The sequence below is a fragment of the Scyliorhinus canicula genome, chromosome 5, assembly GCF_902713615.1.
Source record: "Scyliorhinus canicula chromosome 5, sScyCan1.1, whole genome shotgun sequence".
In the NCBI taxonomy this organism is placed as follows: Eukaryota; Metazoa; Chordata; class Chondrichthyes; order Carcharhiniformes; family Scyliorhinidae; genus Scyliorhinus; species Scyliorhinus canicula.
In genome coordinates, this window is record NC_052150.1 from 27,202,623 (window position 1) to 27,224,553 (window position 21,931).

Here is a 21,931-nt window from a genome sequence, read left to right on the forward strand (position 1 = left end):
TGGGCGCTTTTAATCAAAAAACAAGCTTTATTCTACGAATTTAGTTAACATTTGTATAAACACACACAGTAAGAATTATTATCAATTACAAACATAAAGCCCCCACACAGCTACTGCAATCTATGTATAACCCTTAATGAATTCCCCCTTTGACTATTCCAATTCAATAACAAGATCCCATAAACCAAAAACCCCTTTTTACCAAAACAGCAGGTAAGTATAATCATTGGGTTTCTTCCTTAGATTAACTCTTTAAAATTGAAAATAGAGAGACAGGCCAAAATACTTCTCTATCTGAGTCCACAGCAGCCAAATGTGTAAACGAAAGTAAAAACTCACAGAGCCACAGCCCAGCTCCACCCACACAGTGATATCACTGAAGCCATGTGATAAGATAAAAGCATTTCTTAAAGGGAAACTCCATGAGTCATTTTTATGTCTGACTGAAATGATTTTGCAGTTTGGAATATAAAATCGCCATAGTTCAGAGCGAGAAATATTCTCAGCTCATTTCATTGTATTTTTATGAAAGAATATGTTCATTAATTGTTGTCTGGATTAGATTACCAATGAACTTGCATTTGTTTTAGAATTTTCAAGGAGCAGTGATTGCAACTGTATGTGTTTCAGGTACCGGTATGGACAACTGATAGAAATCAACAGCCACAGTCTCTTCTCCAAGTGGTTTTCTGAGGTAAATCCACCCCATACATATTCACATTCAGATTATTTTCTTTGTGACAAAATTGTTTTGTAAACTATTTCTTTCCTAAATAACTTAGTTTATTTAAATCATGTTGTTAAATGCTGTTGCTTTTCTTGAGCACAAGAAAGTTGATTAATGACTAACATTTGCTAAACCACTCATGCCTACAGCCTAGATTATGAATTTTGAGATTTTTCTTTAATGTATTTTGAGTGATCTACAGATATGTTGCATAAGAGACGAGGTGAGAATGATTGCCCTTGACATCAAAGCTTCATTTGACCGAGTGGCATCAAGGAGCCCTAGAAGAACTGAAAACCATCGAACCATAGAATTCCAGAAGTGCAAAAGGAGGCCATTCAGCCCATTGAGTCTGCACAGACCCTCTGAAAGAGCACTCTACCTAGGCCCACTCCCTTGCCCTATCCCTGCAACCCCATAACCCCACCTAACTTGCATATCTTTGGACACTAAGGGGTCATTTATCATGACCAATCCATCTAACCTGCACATCTTTGGACTGTGGGAGAAAATTGGAGCACCGGAGGAAGCCCACTCGGAGAAGGGAGAAAGTGCATACTCCGCACAGACATTACCCAAGGCAGGAATTGAACCTGGGTACCTGGCGCTGTCAGGCAGCAGTACTAACCAGTGTGTCATCCCCAAATGGTACAATGGGAATCGGGGTGATAAGTCTGCAATTTTTGACATTGCTGCAGGAGTTCCTAGTAATGTCCTAGGCCCAACCACCTTCAGCTGCTTCTTTAATGACTTTCCCACCATCATAAGGTCAGATGTGGGGATATTTGCTGAAAATAATACTAATGATTGCACTTTGCACAATGTTCAGCACCATTCTCAACGACTCCGATACTGAAACTGCCCATGTCCGCAAGCAACAGGTTTTGAACGATATTTAGACTTGGGCTGATAAGTGGCAAGCAATATTTGCACCACACAAATGCCAAGCAATGACCAAAGAGGATCTAACCATCTTTCCTTGACATTCAATGGTATTGCCATCACTGCAAACCTCACTATCAACATCCTGGGAGTTACCATTGACCAGAAATTGAACTGGAGCAGCCAGATAAATGCTGTGGCGACAAAGGCAGGTCAGAGGCTGGGAATTCTGCAGAGAGTAACTCAACCACCTGACTCGCCAAAGCCTGTCCACCATCTACAAGGCAAAAGTCAAGAGTATGACGGAATACTCTCCACTTGCTGAATGAGTGCAGCTCCAACATATCTCTGGAAGATCAAGACCATCAAGGACAAAACAGCCAACTGGATTGTCACCCCATCTACAACATCTGCTTAATCCATCACTGACGCATTGTGGCAGCAGCGTATATCATCTTCAAGATGAATACAGCAACTCACTAAGGCTTCTCCGACAGCACCTTACAAACCTCGACCTCTACCACCTAGAAGGATAAGGGCAGCAGATGCTTGGGAATACCTCCGAGTTTGCCTCCGAGTCTCACACCTTCGTGGCTTGGAAAGTATTACTGTTGCAAGGTCAAATTCCTAGAATTCCCTTCCTAACAGCACTGTGGCCGTTCAGACTGCAGTGGCTTAAGAAGGTGGCTCACCACCACCTCACCAGCAGTCGGGGATGGGCAACAAATGCTGGCTGGCCAACAGCGTCTGCATCTCATGACCAAATGAATAAACTAAGAGTGTCATTCTAAGTAAACATGGAAAGCCAGTCATATTTATTCAGAAACTATTATTAAACACTTTAGTTTTTGGTAATGACCGAACGCAAGGTCGGTCATACAAACCTTTGAATTTGTGAACCAATGAGATTGGCAGGTATCAGTTTGCCGTAGTTGCCAAAATGGGAATAAAAATGTTGTGTCATCATTAAGTTAGAATTCACAAACACTTTGATATTTACAGAGGATCAACTTTAGAGCAAAAGCAGATTAATAGGAACTTAATTTTAAAATGTCTTATTAAACAGAGTGGAAAACTTGTCACAAAGATGTTTCAAACCATTCGGGACTTAATTATGGACACGGAATCCCTTGTATTTGTTTTAATTGATGAGGTAAGATGCATTCTGTCCTTAAGAACATCCAAATTAACACCATTGAGACATGTTTGAATTAGTTCATGTGATGTTTTCCAAGTTACTTTATTTTGAGTATTTGGGATGAAGTACGGTGAGAGGAAGCTTGTGTGGAGCACAGACAGTGGCGGAGACCACATTGATTTGTTTCTGTGCTTTAAAATCTGTGATTTTATGCAATACCTACAGTATTTATAGAAATTCAGCTCAAACATGGGTATCTGCCACTAGATGTCACTGAACTGCTTTGTACTGTTGTGCTAACTGACAGAGATTTGTAGTGAAATTGGTTACTACATTCCATGTTTTATTAGCTGCATTAGTTTAAAATTTAAGCACATTGTGCTATTAATAGTTGGGTAAAAATCCCATTGATGTAGAATCTTCCATGTCCATGTATCCAAAAGACTTATGGCCAATGAAGTGCAGTCAATATTATGTAAACAAGCACAGCAGCCAATTTGTGCAGAACAGGATCCTGCAAACAGCAATGAAATAAATGACCGGTTATTCTATTTTTGGTGGTGTTACTTAGAGGTATGAGCATGGAGAACTTCTCTGCTCTTCTTAAAATAGGAACATAATGTCAAAAAAAATTATCTGTCTTCACTTCAGAGTTTAACTAATGTTCACGGCGTTGCTAATTGTGCATTAGTTCCAAGCACAATTCTATAAGTTGATTCTAATTTTTGGGGGGGGGGCAAAATAAATGGAACAATGCATCTTGTGCTTTCCTAATTGGGAATGTGTACATTGGAAAAAATGTTGGTTTAGAGGTAACTTCATGAAGTATTTGAGTCCCAAAAAGAAACTGGATCCCCAAACAATGTTCACTATCAACACAAGTTCAAGGACCAGGGAACGGGGATTCAAGTTTAGACACGAAAAGACATAGACACAGCTGAGGTATAAGCTCAAAGCAACAGATGGTGCATATGTGGAATAGCTTAGTAGTGAATGTTGTCCAATGGGGGCATGAAACTTTTGAAAGATCGTGGGATGTGTTTTTGTCAGAGGATTTTATTAGTTATCAAAAAAAGTAAGCTTTACATTTCATAGCGTCTTTCATAATTTAAGTCAGTCAGATTCTTCTGAGATGTAATAATTGTTGAAAACATACTGAAATATGGCAGTCAATTTGTGTGCAAAAAGCTTCCACAAACAACAATGTGATAATGACCAGATAATCTATTTTTTTAATGATGGTTGAGGGTAAAATGCTAACTAAGACAAACTCTGCAGCTCTTTGGGTGGCAGGGTGGCACAGTTGTAACATCAGTTAGCACTGCTGCCTCACAACTCCAGGGACCTGGGTTCAATTCTGGCCTCTGGTCACTGTCTGTGTGGAGTTTGCACATTTTCCCCATGCCTTTTTTTAAAATAAGTTAAAGTACAATAATCTTTTTCCATTTAAGGGGCAATTTAGCATGGCCAATCCACCTACCCTGTGGATCTTTGTGTTGTGGGGGTCAGACCCACGCAGACACTGGGGGAATGTGAAAACTCCACACGGACAGTGACCGCGGGATGGGATCGGACCTGGGTCATCGACGCTGTGAGGCTGCAGTGCTAACCACTGCGTTACTATGCCACCCTATTCTCGTTTCTGCGTGGGTTTCCTCCTACCGTCCAAAGATGTGCAGGTTAGGTGGATTGGCCATGCTTAATTGCTGCTTGGTGTCCAAAGGTTTAGGTGGGGTTACAGGAATAGGCGTGGGCTTAATTAGAGTGCTCTTTCCAAGGGCCATTCGGCCCATCGATGGGCCGAATGGCCTCCTGCATTGTAGTAGTTCTATAATTCTTCTTCAAAGTCACGTCAAAACATCTTTTAAGTCCATCTAAGACGACGGACAAAGTCTCAGCTTAACATTTGATTTGAATAATGACACCTCAGACTGTGCAGCACTTCCTTAGTACTGCACTGGGCTGTCATTGTAGATTTTTGTGCTCAAGTGCTGAAGTGGAGCTTCTACCCATGGCTGACACAAGATGAGATTTTGAGACATGGACTTGAATTTCAATGTCTGCGATCTTAATAATAATAATCTTTATTGTCACGAGTAGGCTTACATTCACACTGCAATGAAGTTACTGTGACAAGCCCCTAGTCGCCACATTCTGGTGCATGTTCGGGTACACAGGGAGAATTCAGAATGTGCAATTCACCTAACAGCATGGGCGCGATTCTCCGATACCGCGCGGCATCGGGAAAGCCAGTGTGAACTCGGCCGAGTTTCACGACGGCATCGGAGGCCGCTCCTCGCACCCTATTCTCCATCCCCGGGGGGCTAGGAGCGGCGTTGCGAGAAACCCGGCCGCCGGGCCTTGACGCTTGCGTCAAAGCGGCGCGCCGATAATGACGCGACGGCGGCGCCTAAGTGACGTCAGCCGCGCATGCGCAGGTTGGCCGACTCCAACCCCGCATGCGCGGTTGCCGTCTTCCCCTCCGCTGCCCCGCAAGACATAGTGGCTTGATCTTGCAGGGCGGCGGAGGGGAAAGAGTGCATCTCTTAGAGATGCCGGCCCGACGATCGGTGGGCACCGATCGCGGGCCAGTCACCTCCTGAGCACGCCCGTGGTGCTCGATCCTCCCTCCGCCCCCCCACAGGCCCCGCACTTACCTGTCGCGTGATGTTCATGCCGGCAGCGACCAGGTGTGGTTGGCGCTGGCGTGAACCGGACGGGCTCGTCAAGCCGCTCGGCCCAACCGGGCCGGAGAATCGGTGGTCGCCGTGAAAAACGGCGAGCGGCGATTCCGCGACACGCCATTTTGGGGGGGGGGTGGGGGGAGAATCGCGTGCCAGGGCGGTGTGTCGTGATTCGCCCGGCCCTCCCGCGATTCTCCCACCCGGCGTGGGGAGCGGAGAATCGCGCCCCATGTCTTTCGGAATTTGTGGGAGGAGATTGGAGCACCTGGATGAAACCGATGCAAACACATGGAGAACGTGCAGACTCCGCACAGACAGTGACCCAAGCCGGGAATTGAACCTGGGACCCTGGAGCTGTGAAGCAACAGTGGTACACACTGCTACTGTGATGCCCTGCTCTGGGATCAATGAATATTCATAGGTTTGAGGTGCAGGTCAATCATTTTCTAACAGAATGATGGAACACAGTCAAGAACTGAATGACCCACCCCATTCCTATGCGCAATCACTTGTATCTTAGGAGATTTGGACGGGACAGCAGGATGAAAGAGGAAGTTACTTAAGTAAATATTTATGTGCCCGAACCATGAGCATGCTTCATTGCCTTATAGAATTTGGGATGACTTGCTCAGAGGTTTTCATGTTTTGTTTTAAATTTGCCTCCCCTGGGTGGATGATTCTGAAGACTTTAACATCCAATGTGCAATTAGGGCAGCACAGTAGCACAGTGATTAGCACAGTTACTTCACAACTCCAGGGTCCTAGGTTCGATTCCCGGCTTGGGTCACTGTCTGTGCAGAGTCTGCACGTTGTCCCCGTGTGTACGTGGGTTTCCTCCGGGTGCTCCGGTTTCCTCCCACAATCTAAAGATGTGTATAGGTGGATTAGCCATGCTAAATTGCCCTTAGTGTCCAAAAAAGATTAAGTGGGGTTACTGGGTTATGGGGATAGGGTGGAGGCATGGGCTTGAGTAGAGTTCTCTTTCATGGGGCTGATGTAGACGTGATGGGCCGAATGGCCTCCTTCAGCACTGTAAATTCTATGAAATTAGCACTGATTGTCGATTTGCTTTCCACTTTCATGTGCTTGTGTTGCTAAGTCTTGGCTTTTACTGTTTGGCATCACCTGGCACATTTAAAACTAGAGCAAGTCCGAGTCAGCCTTGGATGTCCAATATTCTTGGTCATAATTGTTCAAACTGAAATCCCCAGAACTTGATGGGTTTGATTTTTATTAAATTTAAAGTACCCAATTCATTTTTTTTTCCAATTAAGGGACAATTTTGCATGGACAATCCACCTACCCTGCATATCTTTGGGTTGTGGGGAAAAGACCCACGGGAAGAATGTGCAAATTCGAACCTGGGTCCTGAGCGCTGTGAGGCAGTAGTGCTAGCCACCGTGCCACCCTGTTGATGGTTTGATTTTAGCCCAATTCAAAACTTCCCCCACTTTCACAGAGTTACATTCATGCACTAAGAATCTGTAAAGGAACCTAAAAGGGTCATCAAATTTCTGTTAGTTGGTTTGCTAACATGTTATTTCTGGAACATAAAAATGGGAGTACGGCCACTTAATACCTTGAGTCTGTTTGATCATTCAATGAGGTTGTGACTGATCTGTGACCTAACTCCACATGCCCACCTTTGCTTGCCATCTCTTCATTGTAATGTTAATGTAAGCTTACTTGTGACAATAAAGATTACTATTATTCTCATCCATACCTACCTTTGGTTGACAAAAAAAAATTGTTTATCTCCATCTTAAATTTAATAATTGATCTGGCATCACTTGCTCTTTGTAGAGTTTCAAGTATCTACCAGCTTTTGTGTATAGACATGTTTCTTGGTTTGAAAGATCTGTCTCTTTTTAGGTTATGCTCCCCAGTCCTAGACTCTTGAACTAACGGAAATAGTTTATTTCTATCTACCCTTAATGTTCCCCTTAAAGTCTTGTGAACTTTGATCAGATAAACATTCAGCCTTCTAAGTTCTGGGCCTACAATATCTTCTTGTAATTTAACACTGAAGACCAGGTGCTGAATTCTCCAGTTCATCCAGTCGCGCGTTTTTCTTCGGCGTACTGTTCGCTGGAGAAGGAATTCAATACTCCCACCACTTGTCAATTATTTCCCATTGAAGCCACCCAACGCCGCTGGGAAGCCCATGGACGGGGGTGCGCTACCAGCGGGAAAAGTGAATCGCAACGGCCAGAGAATTCCGTCCCAGATATCATTCTGGTAAATCTATGAGGCAGATTCCTCCAAGGCTAATATATTCTTTCTACGGTGTGTTCCTGAGAACTGCTGGCAGCACGCCAAATGTATAGCTAAGGCTTGACTTTTATCACCTTGTATTCCAGTCCTCGAGAGTGGCCAACATTCCAATAGCCTTTTTGTTATTTTCTGTACTTAACCGTGACATTTTAATGATCTATGCAAATGGATTCCAAAGAATCTTAGCTAAAATGCATCTGTGGCACTTTTTTTCGTTGTCTGAGGGTGTCACTATTTTTACGAGTCCTGTAACAAAGACATTGAACCCATTAGTGCATTATTGAAATTAGTTTAATTTGTTTAACACACCCATGCAAAAACTCATGTGGTAAGTTTTTATTTGTTACTTCAATAATAAATCGATTTTGGAGGAATTTGACCAGCAAACTTTATTCTGAAGGCTGAACTTGGACCATGACCTGCTTTACAAGGTTAACTTGTGTCCCTTGTGCTACAGGTTGAAAGTTTGACAGCAGCCAGGAATGCTTCAAAGGCTGGCACAGAGCCATCTGATGCCATTCGAGTAGTTAATGCTGTGTTGACACAAATAGACCAGATCAAAAGGTAAGCTTCTAACTGTTACAGCTGTTTCTATATAGCACATTGTACTTTGACAGTTTAACCAGTTAATGAATCACATTTAGAATAGCTGAATTGGTTGTTGTTTTATCAGGGATTATCATCTTCTGGATCTTTTGTAAAATCCGGCAGATTCTGATGTTGAGTCACTAGTTTTTTTTTGCCCTGCTAGCAATCTGCTTTGCCACGTGATGGTCATTATTACTTTGAAATGTGACTGCACATTTTCCCTGAAACCTATTGATATCCCATTCCTTTGCGTGCAAAACAGGTGTAGGAATGGAAAGACGTACTGTTCATTTTAAATTTTTTGTTGTTCGCTGGTTTTCACATCTGTGCTATCCAGAGGGGAATATTGGTAACGTGGTTAACCCACGCACGTTCATTACGATGCATGCAACACACAAACTTTGTGCTGCCTGTTCATTATATTGCCTGTGGCATGCAGCTGAGTGCTAAACACGCCCTCAGCAAAGGGACCCCTAAGTTCATGCAAGGCTAGCACGTAGCCTGGGCTACTTAAAAACAGTCTGCGCATGTTGTGATCCTAGATCAGATCGTAGGTTTTTAGTAAGATCCGATTGGGGATCAATAATGTTTTGTTTAAAGTGGACAAAGTTTGACATTCAAGACACTTGCTAAGAGAATAAAACCGCAAGATTTTCCCAGCGCTGCTGCTAGCCCCTAACCGTTGTTAGCAGACTCTATGCAGCAGAAGTGTTGCTATTAGCTGGATCTATGTAGTTGGGACTCAGGAGAAGTCCCAGGAGATGTCTGATAGCTCTTGTGTAGTTGAGGCTCTGGGGAAGTCCTGGAGAACTGAGAAAATGCCACATTGTCACTTCTGTGTGCTGGAAAGGGTTAGGGCTCAAAGGCAGTCCTGGAAGCTATTGGTACAGCTGGGGAGTTAAGTTTGGTGAAGTCCAGGTGTAGTGCTAGCCCAATGAAGTTAGCTGGCTTTTAAAGAATTGAAATTCTGCCAAGTTTGGAGTGCAAACTTGTAAATCCAGTGGAACGGAGTCTCAGGAGATGAGACTGAAAACCTGGGTGATGTGCAGGCGTTGAGGCAGTCCAAGTTGGTTTTGAGGAAATTAAGAGGCTTGGTCTTTGAAAGTTAAAGGTTTTGAATGCCTCGTGAGGGAAACTTAGAGTTTCAACGAGATTAGTATTTACTGACATCGAAGTAGATTGTTGAGAAATGCATGGAATCTTCCTTGGTCACACATGCCATTTATTGTGTGGTGTGTTCAACGTCAGTTTGCCTATTAATTCACAGGTACTTCTCATTAACGGTGAATGTTATAAAACAAATTATTGGGCGCAATTGGACCTTGGATTCATGTCGCATTACATTCACCTCCCACCATCTGGCCTGGGCTTGCAAAATCCCACCAACTGTCCTGGCTTGAGACAATTCACACCTCTTTAACCTGTGATTATCCCTCTCTCCAGTTGCTCTGTCTGGACCTGTAAAGACTTAATTACCTGCAAAGACTCGCATTCAAAGTATCGTGCTGCATCATTGACTTTGTCTATATATGTTTTTCTGGAACCCATCTCTTCATTCATCTGAGGAAGGAGCTGCGCTCTGAAATCTATGTTCTATGTTCTAAACCTATTGGACTTTAATGTGGTGTTGTCAGACTTCTTACTGTGCCCACCCCAGTCGAACGGCAGCATCTCCACATCATGGTATAAATAGGAGCAGGGATAACCTCCTCTGCTATTCAGTACTACCATGGCAATCAAGAAGGCAGTTGAGGCACTGGATGATCTAAAAAGTGTTTGAGGAGTTATTTGTAAGGCTGGATGTGCTTAAAGTCGATGAGTCACCAGGACTGGATACTATGATTTTGAGGGAAATAAGGAAATAAATTGAAGAGGCACTGACAATCTTTCAGTCCTTTTTAGATACAAGGGTGATGCCAGAGAACTGAAAAATTACAAATATTAAATCTTTTGTTCAGAAAAGAGTGTACGCATAAACCCACCAACTATAGGCCAATCTGTTGGTGGTGGGAAAGCTTTAGGATTCGGTAATCCGGGACAAAACTAGCAAACACTTGGACAAGTGTGTATTCATTAACAAAAAAAAAGCCAGCATGGATTTGTTAAAGACAAACCTTTGTTAACTAACTTGTTTTTTGATGAGGTAACAGAGGGTTTATATGATTTACGTGGACTTCTAAAAGACATTTGATGAAGTACCATGTAATAGGCTTGTCGCCAATGTTGAAGCTCATAAAATAAAAGGGGAAGTGAAATGGACTGAGGGACAGGAAACAAGGTAGTGGTGAGTGGTTTATTTTTGGACTGGCCGAAGATATTCAGTCGGGATTCCAAGGGTTGGCTCTAGGACCACATTTTTAAAAAATATATGTATTAATGACCAAGACTTGGGTGTAGAGGGTACAATTTCAAAATTTACACTTAATACACAACCTGGAAGTATTGTGATCTGAGGATGATGGTTATTGTCGCTATCAGATGAATTTTTTTTTTGCTAAAGAATAGAGAATAGTGTCGATTGTATTTAACATCTGGTCAAAATAAATGCTCTAACTCTCCAACTGGGGTGGCGTTAGTGAGCGGAGCGGTCGCAGCAAAAAGGCTCCCGCAGGTTCACTAAGTCTGGGCTTTTTCAGGGGGTCCCCGTAAAAGAAAAAGTAAAGTCCCGTGAAATCGGGAGCAGGGCCCTCGGAAGCGGAGCGATCGGCGGCCCCACCCCCCCCCCCACCCCACCCCCACGCATGGCAGCAGAGCGCAGGGCAAGACAAGCGGGGCCGAACCTGCAGGGAGGAAGGAACGGAGGAGTGACGACCGACCGGCAACGACCACCACGAGGCAGGAACAAAGGGACTCCCGACCAGGAGCCTCTCTCTCGCTCGGCCCTGGGTGAGTGAGGGAAAAAATAACTTTTGCAAAAACAAAACTTTTAAAGAAACTTCTGTTTGTGGCCTGCAGAAAAACCATTTCTTAAACACAAAAGAGTGGGTTAGTTGGCACATCATGTGATCCTTTCTCACCAACTGAGCAGTTATCTAACAATGATCATAACTGATTGATTGCAGGCCCATGGTTTACATGATTAGATTATGGTTGAGCAAGTTCCATTATGAACCAGAGTCCATTGTCCAAAATGTTTACACCTAATGCTTCATCCCCACCCAGTTGGGTACACAGGTAATCATCTGGATATTGTATGAAGGGGTCAGGAGAATGATCCATTCACACTTCTTCAAGTTGATTGTCTCTGGGGTTTTCAATGCAAGTTAACTCCGTTTTAATGGCTTTGGAGTTTTACGGTACAGTGATGCAAATGCTCTGCCATCTTAGCTTCTGTCTCAAGTCACTTGTGATAAAGAACCGCTGCTATTCAGCTTTTTTTTAAAAACTCAACCAGCAGTTTTCAGCCCAATAAATACACAATGTAATTTTTCCATATAAAGCACAACTTTATAAAAGTGATGAACTTCAAGAGGTCAGTACATGGCAGATGCAGTATAATGTGGATTAATGTGTAGTTGTCCACATTGGGCAGAGAAACAGATTGGCAGAGTATTATTCAAATGGATTGGTAAATCTCTAGGGGAGGCAGTGGCGTAGTGGTATTGTCACTGGACTAGTAATCCAGGGACCCAGGGTAATGTTTTAGGGATCTGGATTTGAATCCCGCCATGGCAGATAGTAGAATTTGAATTCAATAAAAATTTAGAATTAAAAGTCTAATGATGACCATGAAACCAGTGCCGATTGTCACAAAATCCCATCTGATTCACTAATGTCCTTTAGGGAAGGAAATCTGCCATCCTTAACCGGTTTGACCTACATGTGACTCCAGACCCACAGTAATGTGGTTGACTCTTAAATGCTCTCAGTGATGGGCAATAAATGCTGGCCTAACTAGCGATGCCCACATCCCATAAACAAATAAAGAAAAAAAATACTAAAGTACAAAGGAAACCTGGGTGTCCTCGAACACCAGTCCCTGAAAGCAAGCAGTTAGAAAGGCAAATTGTATATTGGTCTTCATTGCAAGAGGACTGGAGTAGAGGAGCAAGGATGCCTTATTGTCTTATCACAGCTGTACAGTGCCTTGATGAGACCACATCAGCAGTTTTGGTTTCCTTATCCAAGAAATGATATACTTGCCATAGAGGGAGTGCAGCGAAGGTTCACCAGAATGATTCTTGGGATGATGGCTTGTCGTATGAGGAGAAATTGGGTCGACTGGGCCTGTATTCGCTGGAATTTAGAAAAATGAGGGAAGATCTAATTGAAATGAATATAATTCTGACGGGGTTGGACAGACTGGATGCAGGGATGGTGTTTCCTCTGGCTTGGGGACTAGAGATGAGGAGAAACCTCTTCATCAGAGGGTGGTGACCTTGTGGAATTCTCTAACACAGAATTTTGTGGCGGCCAAGTCACTGAATATATTTAAGAAGGAAATGGATTTCTAGACTCTAAAGGTGCCAAGGGTTATGGGGAGAGCGTGGGAATATGGTGTTGAGATAGATGATCAGCCATAATCATATTGAATGGCGGAGCAGGCTCGAAATGTGGAATGGCCTACTCCATCTCCTATTTTCAATGTTGCTAAGTCATAGGTTGGTGGAATGGATGAATATGTGGCAAAGAAGTGTGAAGTTATTTGTTTTGGCAGGAAGAGTGAGAAGAGACAATAAAAAATAGTGAAATTCGGAAAGGGGTGGAGGAACAAAGACCTGAGGTGTCGGTGCACAAATTGTTGAAACTGGCACCATCCTGCACTATCCCCATATCCCTCGACCCCCATATCCAGAACTCTATTAATCTTCACAGCGCCAGGGTCCCAGGTTCTATTCCCCGCTGGGTCACCATCTGTGCAGAGTCTGCACATTCTCCCTGTGTCTGCGTGGGTTTCCTCCGGGTGCTCCGGTTTACTCCCACAGTCCAAAGACGTGCAGGTTAGGTGTTATTGGCTATGATAAATTGCCCTCAGTGACCAAAAAGGTTAGGAGGGGTTATTGGGTTACGGGGATAGGGTGGAAGTGAGGGCTTAAGTGGGTCGGTGCAGACTCGATGGGCCGAATGGCCTCCTTCTGCACTGTATGTTCTATGTTCTTCCTCTTGTTTATATTCAGCAACTGAGCATCCACTAGTCTCTTGGATAGAGATTTCCAATGGTTCACAACCCTTTGAGAAAATAAATTTCTCCTTATCTCAATTCTAAATTACCAACATCTTTTCCTGAGACTATACTTCCCATCCCCTCCGTCACATAAGAATTTTGCATGCTTAAATGTGATGACCTCTCATTCTTCTAAACTCCAGACATGCATGTCTAGCGTCCCCAATCTCCTTTCAGAGGACATTCCCCTCCTAGGAATAGCGAATGATGGAACAGGCTTGAAAGGCCAAATGGCCTTTTCCTATATTCTATATTTCTATGAATTAATCCTATGAACCATCATTGCATTCCCTCCCGGGCTTTTTTATCCATCCATAGGTAAGAAGACCAAAACTATGCACAGTACTCCAGGTGTGGTTTTTCTAAGGTCCTATCCAATTGCATTCAAACTTCTTTACCCATACTCAAGTTTCTCTGTAATAAAACTAGCATACCATTTGCTTTCATTATTGCCTGCTGTGACTTTGGTAACTGATTTATGTAAAAGGGCGCAATTAGCATGAATTGAGGATTTATTAATGGACAGCAAGCATAAATTAGGACTAAATCTCTTTTGGTTTGGCAGGCTTCAACTAGTGCGACATCACAAGAATCTAGATCAATGGCTTATATTAAGGGGAGCGAGTTTAATGTATCCAAATTTGTTAATAATAATAAAGCACCAAAGAAGCTGCCAAATGGGTTACATGAATGGTCAAGATCATGGCAGCTAGTATAGCATGTTGGCTCGTGAAGTTATCCACATTGGTAGGAGAAATAGAAGAGCAGAATATTTTAAATGATGAGAGACTGACATGCTCATATTTGGATGAAGTTCAGAGGCGTTGCTCTTGCATTTGCTGGAAGTATTTATTTATATTCTTTCACAATTTTAATGTGAATATTATTTTGAGCGTGCCCAATTTAGTCGGAGATGTGATAAATTATCTATATTAAGAACTGATGACAGGACCGCTGAATAATTTCTCATTGGAAAAACAGAACAAATAGAGTTAAATTTAACATTTGACTGATTAGCCTTTGGATGAGTGATTTCGTGGACGAAGGATTCTTAGCTAAAATGAAACAAGAAACAAACTGGAATGGAAGGTGAAGGGGATTTATAAAGTTTAAATATAGGAGATAAATGCTTGGTTTAATATATTTTTCCTTTCTGCCGGCCTCCCTATACCATGAGTCTCATGGCACAGTGCTTCCTGTCCCAACAGAGAAGGTAGATTGACAGGCAAATATTTGTAAATACAATTCTTTTTAACTAGAAGGTAAACGGCAGTTAGCTCTTAAATGTTGCCGTTTGCCTTTCTGTCCTCTACAGCTGAAAGTGGACAATTACACCGTAAACCTTCATCGTAACATGCTGCATGGGGAATAATCTGCTGTGTCATGAGAACAGGAGTAGGTTATTCAGCCCTCGAGCTTGTTCTACCATTCAGTCGATCATGGCAGACCTGTATCATAATTACATTTATCTTTCTTATTTCCATAACATTCACCTAACAACCTTTTGCATTGCAGCTCTAGGTGACTTTATTTTAATGATTTAAAACTTCTCTTTCTGCTACAAAAAACAAAATCTGAACAAGGGGGTTTATTAAATTTGGGTACAATATAGGATAATGCAGGTGAGGGAGTTTCAATGTAACAAGTAAAATTGGGTGAAAGATACTTAAGCTTTTAGAAAAGAATAAACAGCATATTTAATGTTGCCGTTTACTTTGGCAGATGTTTTATTTATAAAAATGTGTGTGAATGCATGCTTGTGTTTGAATGTATAAGTGTGAGTATATTTTTGAATATATCTGCAGATTAATCAGAACAGAGCTACCTTTCATTATTTGCTGTGAAGTTCTTTGTTGCTTTTGGGCACATTAGGGCTCTTTAATTAAGTAGTTGAAAAGGTACTCTTATAGTGAAGAGGGAAATTAGTAGAAAGCAAAGTTTATTGCTGAAAAGAGGGTCATTGCTGAAGCTTTTTATCTTGCACTCATCAGGACAAATTTCAAATGATCACTGCAATTTAAACTACAGGAGAAAAGGGTGTTGATTGATTGGCAAGCCAACTCTGGCTGAGGCATTGCCATGAAGAAAGCGACGGGAAACTTGTGAAGTGTAGTTTATCAACTGTATAGCAACAAAATCCATAGCTACCACAATAATCTTTGAACAACCTGACTTGTTATAAGTGTATGTCAACCTCGGTGTCTTTTATTTCCTCACTTGTGGAGACATGGTACTGTAGCGGTTTCAAATCGTAAATTGCACGGACCAGTGAACTTTGTGACCAAGGCTCTTGAAATTCTTGAAAGATTTTTGAAATGTAGTTTTGTTGTGATTGGGTTCTAATATGAGATGCTATATTACAGTGACAGTAATGCAGTTGCTGCATTTCCGGGTTCTTCGTTCTGTATGTGATTCCTTTCTCTGAATTCCACCCTAGATTTCCCAATGTTGTAATTCTGACTACGTCAAACATCACAGAAAAAATAGACATAGCTTTTGTGGACCGAGCAGATATCAAGCAGTACATTGGACCACCATCTGCCACAGCCATTTTTAAGATCTACCTCTCTTGTCTGGAGGAGCTGATGAAGGTACGGTACCATTCCCTCTGTTTGCGGGTGAAACTTGAGCTGTTGTGCTGAGATTGCTAAATGAATTTCTTTTTTGGAAGGATGGGCAAGAGAACAAGATGAGGTATCTGGAGTTATTACCTTTATTTTGATTTTTAGTGCCAGATCATCTACCCTAGACAGCAACTGCTCACCCTGAGAGAACTGCAGATGATCAGCTTCTTGGAAAATGACGTGTCCAGGCTTAGTTTAGCACTGAAGAATATTGCGGCGTAAGTTTCCTTTACTGTGTTTCAGTAGCACTGGTATATCTTTGCCACATCTCCATGTGCACTTTTCATTACTGAGCTAACATTTGTTTTATAAATTTAGAGTACCCAATTATTTTTTTTTCCAATTAAGGGATAATTTAGCATGGCCAATCCACCTAACCTGCACATCTGTGGGTTGTGGGGGTGAAACCCACTCCGACACGGAAGAATGTGCAAACTCCAGACGGACAGTGACCCAGGGGCGGGATTCGAACCCGGGTCCTCAGCGCCACAGTCCCAGTGCGAACCACTGCACCACATGCCACCCCACTGCTAGGCTAACATAAGATGGAAGTACGAGGACTGTGTACTATTTGTACATTCTCAATTAATTATTATTTTCACCTAGACATATTTGGGACTGTTACCAGAATAAAAATTTGCACGCTTATTACTCACAGGGTAATCACACTAGTTCATGGATCTTGACCCAGTAACTTCTAGCTGTAGTCACGTGGACAGTGTGTATAGTATGATTTTTTAAAAAACTTTATTTTTGTTTCCAGGCATTGCTTGTGAACGAGGGGCAAGCAGACTGATGCTCTGTATAGTGGAATGTAGGAGGGTACACTGAAGTAACCCCTGTATTTGTCCCCTGATTACTCCCTGCCCCCTTTAACTGTGGAAATATCCATCATCTGCTCAATATTTCCCTATACAGGCAGGGTTGGGTCCATGATTCAGCCAGTGGGCTAACTGGGGACAAAACCCATCCTCCTATCCCTCTATTATACACTACAATGGCACCTCAGCATAGCATCCTGTGATCAAAGTTTTACACCAGTGTAGATTTCCAATTCTTCCCTGCAATAAATTTATTTGTATAGATGCTGCCCTCTAACTGAAAAGTGTGTGACAATCAGATTGCTGCTATTATGATCTGAACCTCTCAGTTTCTTTGTTCATGAGTTATCAGCTTTATGATCAAAGTACTTCTAAGTCTTTTTATGTAAGGTGGTGACATTCTCTGTGGGATCTAAATTATCATTGTGAAGATTTTTTTCCCTATTTTGTGAAATACAGGAAAAGTGAAGGGCTTAGTGGACGGGTCTTGCGAAAACTACCATTCCTAGCTCACGCACTGTACATTCAGGTAGGTTCTTTCGCAATACGTTTGCAAGAATGTTTATTTCAGTGGCTGGTATAGTTAGTTTTAGATGACTGGAGAATGGTGGATGTTTAGGGGATAATTCCATTTGATCACTGCGCTCATACTTCAGATGCTAGAAATCTGAGATAAGAACCGAGAATGCTGGAAATGCTCAGCATGTTGGACATTAGGACATTCACAGAATCATTAACACTGTTTCTCTCTACACCGAGGCTGATCTGCAAAGTTTTTCTAGCATTTTGAGATTTCTACCTTGGTATTCATATGATACTACACTTGGATTAGGTTGACTGGAATGACTGACCAAAAATAGTAGTGATAAGAGGGGACACATTTATTCAGCTTGAGATATTTATCCATATGATCACAAGGGTATTGCTGAAAAAAGACTATTGTCGCAACTTTTCATCTTGCACTCATCAGGGCAATTTGCAAGAATACCAAACGTAAAAGGAACAGCAGTTTATACTTTCCGAGAAGAGGGTGCAGATTAGTTGACAAGTGGACTCTGATTGGTAAAGGGGTTGCCATCAGTTAACTGATGACTTACTGCCAAGCTTTTTTTGACCTGATTGTCAATGCATTGGCCTGAGGAATGAACCAGAGAATGGCTATCGTCTATTTTGTTTGGTTGAAACAGCCCCAATGTGTGTACATGTTCTCCCTGTCTGCAAAGAACAGGGCTCTGTGTATTAATATATGTAGCTCCCCGAATGTGTAAGTGAGAAACACTGCAAACCCGACTGATAATCTTGAATTGGTTGTCAGCATACCTCTCAGCACACTGAGTCAGGATTGTTTGGCAACATGTTTGACAACCTGCATTTTTATCAACAATACTCAAATTCTGTACTACCAACTATTTGATCACATGGAATTTTGGTTCAGTGGCCACACACTCTCTCCTGAAGTCCTACCCCAGAGCGCCCAAGTATAATAAATGCAAGTTCGCTCTTTAGTTTTGGAACCTTATGACCGAGCAATTAACCTGCTTATTTGAGGAATTCTTCCTGATATTTTGAGCAACACATAAACTTTTAACATGCATAGTATCTCTGCATGGTTCACTGCAATCCATGTGTGGTTTCAATTTCCTATTCCCTGTCTTTTGGGTGGTTGCAGATGCTTCTTCATATTTGAATGGTTTGAATAGTAATTTATCCATATTATTCCCCTGCTCGAAAGAACCATTCTCTTAGTCCAAAGCAGCCTGGGTTATGTTTGTCCTGGTCAGTGTTAGTTCTGTCAGATCATGTAACTCCAGACTTCATTACAGTTGTGGTCCAAACATGGACAAAAGTGTTGGCTTTCTGAGTTGAGTTGAGAGTGGCTGCCCTTGACATAAAGGCAGCATTTGGCAGCATCAAGGAACCAAGTAAAATTGAAGTCAGTGAAGACTGGTGGGGCGGGGCGATACCTTCAGAGACTAGAGTCATACCTAGTGCATCAGGAGTTCCTTTGGGCAATGTCAGAGGCCCAGTCATCTTTAGCTGTTGATCAATGACCTTTCCTTCAACTTAAGGTCCAAAGTGGAAGTGTTCATTGATTGCACAATGTTCAGTTTCATTTGCAATTCCTCAACTAATAAATCTTATCATCTCCCATGTGCAGCAAGGTCTGAACACTGTTCAGCTGATAAGTGGCAGATAATATCAAATAACAAGCGCCAGGCAATGATCATCTTCAACAAGAGCGAGTCTTTAACTGCCTTCCCGTGACATTCAATGGCATTACCTTTGTGAATGCCTGACCATCAATGTCCTTGAACCTAACCAGAAACTTAACTGGGCCAGCCATGTAAATACTGTGACTCTAAGAGCAGGTAGGAAGGTGGGGATTCTATGGCAAATGACTTCCCACCGCTTATTTGTACAATCTATAAGGCACAAGCCAGGAGCATGGTTCTGGAATGCTCTCCACGTGCCTGGGTGTTGCAGCTCCAATAACGCTCCATGCTCAACATCATCCAAAGCAAAGCAAGTGTGTCTGATTATCCAAACCCCCATCCACAACCTTAAACATTCGCTCCCTCTTCCTCTGGTGCACTGTAATTGCAGTTTATATTGTCCACAAGATGCATTGTCAAAACTCATCTAGGCTTCTTCAACAGCGTCTCCCAAGCGCATGGAAACAGCCCCGTTTGCAATTTCCCCTCCAAGTCACACCACCCTGACTTAAATTTATCATTGTTCCTGTATCATACTATTGAATCATAATTCTGGGCTCAGACTAACAGCACTATGAAAGTACTTCCCCCACATGGACTAGTGGTTTATCGCCATCTTCTCAAAGGCATTTAGGGATAGATAAATAAATGCTGGCCTTACCAGTAATGCCCACATCCTGTGAATGAATTTTTTTTTAAATGGTGATTAAGAAGGAAATTGGCACTGTGGTGTTGCATACTATTTTCCAGAAAGCTGGGAGCCAGGTCTCCAGTTAACATCCCTCGTTTCACAGGTACTTATTGCAGATTTCATCCTGCTAGTGCTGAAGGGTCCCTTTCAAAGATTGAGGTTGGCATCTTGGCACACTTACAACTATTTTAAGACATTGAAACTTTGTTTACTTAGTAGTGAGTATGAATACGAAGGTTAAATAATTGCAATATTACATTATAAAGACAAATAGCGATATCATATTGTCATTTTTCAGATTCTTCTAAATTAACCCTTATTAGAAAATAGCATTTTGTCTTGTTCATCCTCAAATTGTTTTTTCTAATTCTATTTTATTTGTACCTGGATCATTGATCTGGTCTAGTGCATTGAGAAGTGTTTGAATTGATTTTCTTTTTTCTCCCCTCCACTTTCTCTCCAGTCATCGTCTGTAACAGTAGAGAAATTTCTAGAAGCTCTATCCATGGTGGTGGACAGGCAATTTGAAGAAAGGAATAAACTAAACTCTATCGACAGCAGGATATAGTGCCATTCTTCAACCATGCTGTTAAACAAACATATTTGTGTGGTATGCTGCCGAGCCAATGTAAATTCCTTAATAGTTGGTAACATTGGCCTCCGGAAACTGCATGGTATTTTGATACTACGGTGATACTGGAGGTAGCTAATACTTTGAATTTTATTTCTTTCCAAGTTGGTAAATATTGTTTCTGGCAAGTTACAGTAGGATAACTCCTCAATCTAGACAGGTTAGACCCACATTACAGATACCCAGCCATTATCCAAAACTTTCCTGAAACCGCAAAATTACAACTCAGAGACTGATCATTTGGCCTGACCAGTCTATGCCAGTGTTTGTTCCACATGAGCCTCCCCATTGCTTTCTCCAACCCTGTCAGCATATGCTTCTATCCCTTTCTCTCTCAAGTACTTATCTAGTTTTCCTTAAACGCATCTATGTCACCGTTCAATGAATAAAGATCTGTAATTTCATTGAAAATAAGGTGTGACCCTGCTATGAAAGAGACATATTGGGAGCTGTTTTAATTCACAAATACCCAATTCACCTTAAAACTTGCCAAAAGGTGAAAAATGTCATGACGGCAATGCAATCGACACTGTTGTGAAACACCTCTGTACTTTCTTGTGACAAGATCTGTTCTGTCTTATAACAGCCAGATGGAAGAATACCAATGTAAATTAAAATTGTGTTCAAGAGGACGGCACGGTGATGCAGTGGTTAGCACTGCTGCCTCACAGCACCGAGGACCCAGGTTCGATCCCGGGTCACTGTCTGGTGGGTCTCACCCCCACAACTCAAAGATGTGCCGGTTAGGTGGATTGACTATGCTAAATTGCCCCTTAATTGGGAAAAAAATCAGTTAGAACATTAAAGCAATTTAAGTTGATTTTTCAGGGCGCAAAACTCTTCAGCAATCATAAAGTTGACCTTGGAACACCATCATGTGATAAATCGCCCTATGTGAGGGACCATGACTTGCAGTTCTATCACTAAGAAATTACTTGTTGAATCACATTTATGGAATTATTTAGCTCGCCCAAGACATTAGTGTTAAGACTATATTTTTGTGTGGGCAGCACGGTGGCGTAGTGGGTAGCACTGCTGCCTGACGATGCTGAGGTCCCGGGTTCAATCATGGCCATGGGTCACTGTCCATGTGGAGCTTGCACATTCTCCCCGTGTCTGTGTGGGTCTCACCCCCCACAACCCAAAAAGATATGCAGGGCAGGTGAATTGGCCATGGTAAATTGCCCCTTAATTTGGGGGGAAAAAATTGGATGCTCTAATTTTTTTTTTAAAGGCTATATTTTTGTTGAAGATGTAATTTGCAAAGCATGTTGTAGTGTATTAGATTTACACATGTATAGCATAGAAACGACGCTGGTATTAATGCTCGACACAAGTTGGCTCCACCTCCTTTATCTAACCCCCATCCAATTATCCTTCTATTCTTTTCTTCCTCTTGCTTCTCAAAATTTCAATGCTATTCACCTCAATTACGCCTTGTGGTAGGAAGTTCCACACTGTAACCACTCTGTGGGTAAAGAAGTGTCTCCTGAA

The 21,931-nt window shown here is 42.2% G+C and overlaps 1 protein-coding gene across 2 annotated transcripts in view; it reads left to right on the plus strand.

The window, feature by feature from the left end:
- The window catches only part of trip13 (thyroid hormone receptor interactor 13), a 46,551-nt gene extending 24,993 nt beyond the window's left edge, over window positions 1-21,558 (plus strand). For both annotated transcript variants that reach the window (XM_038796808.1, XM_038796809.1), the window contains exons 8-14: window positions 631-694; window positions 2,676-2,762; window positions 8,163-8,269; window positions 15,895-16,048; window positions 16,187-16,299; window positions 17,362-17,431; window positions 20,270-21,558. In XM_038796808.1, coding sequence (XP_038652736.1) covers window positions 631-694; window positions 2,676-2,762; window positions 8,163-8,269; window positions 15,895-16,048; window positions 16,187-16,299; window positions 17,362-17,431; window positions 20,270-20,374 — 700 coding nt within the window. In that variant the 3' untranslated portion in view covers window positions 20,375-21,558. The remainder of the gene's footprint in view (window positions 1-630; window positions 695-2,675; window positions 2,763-8,162; window positions 8,270-15,894; window positions 16,049-16,186; window positions 16,300-17,361; window positions 17,432-20,269) is intronic.
- The last annotated feature ends 373 nt before the right edge of the window (window positions 21,559-21,931 follow it).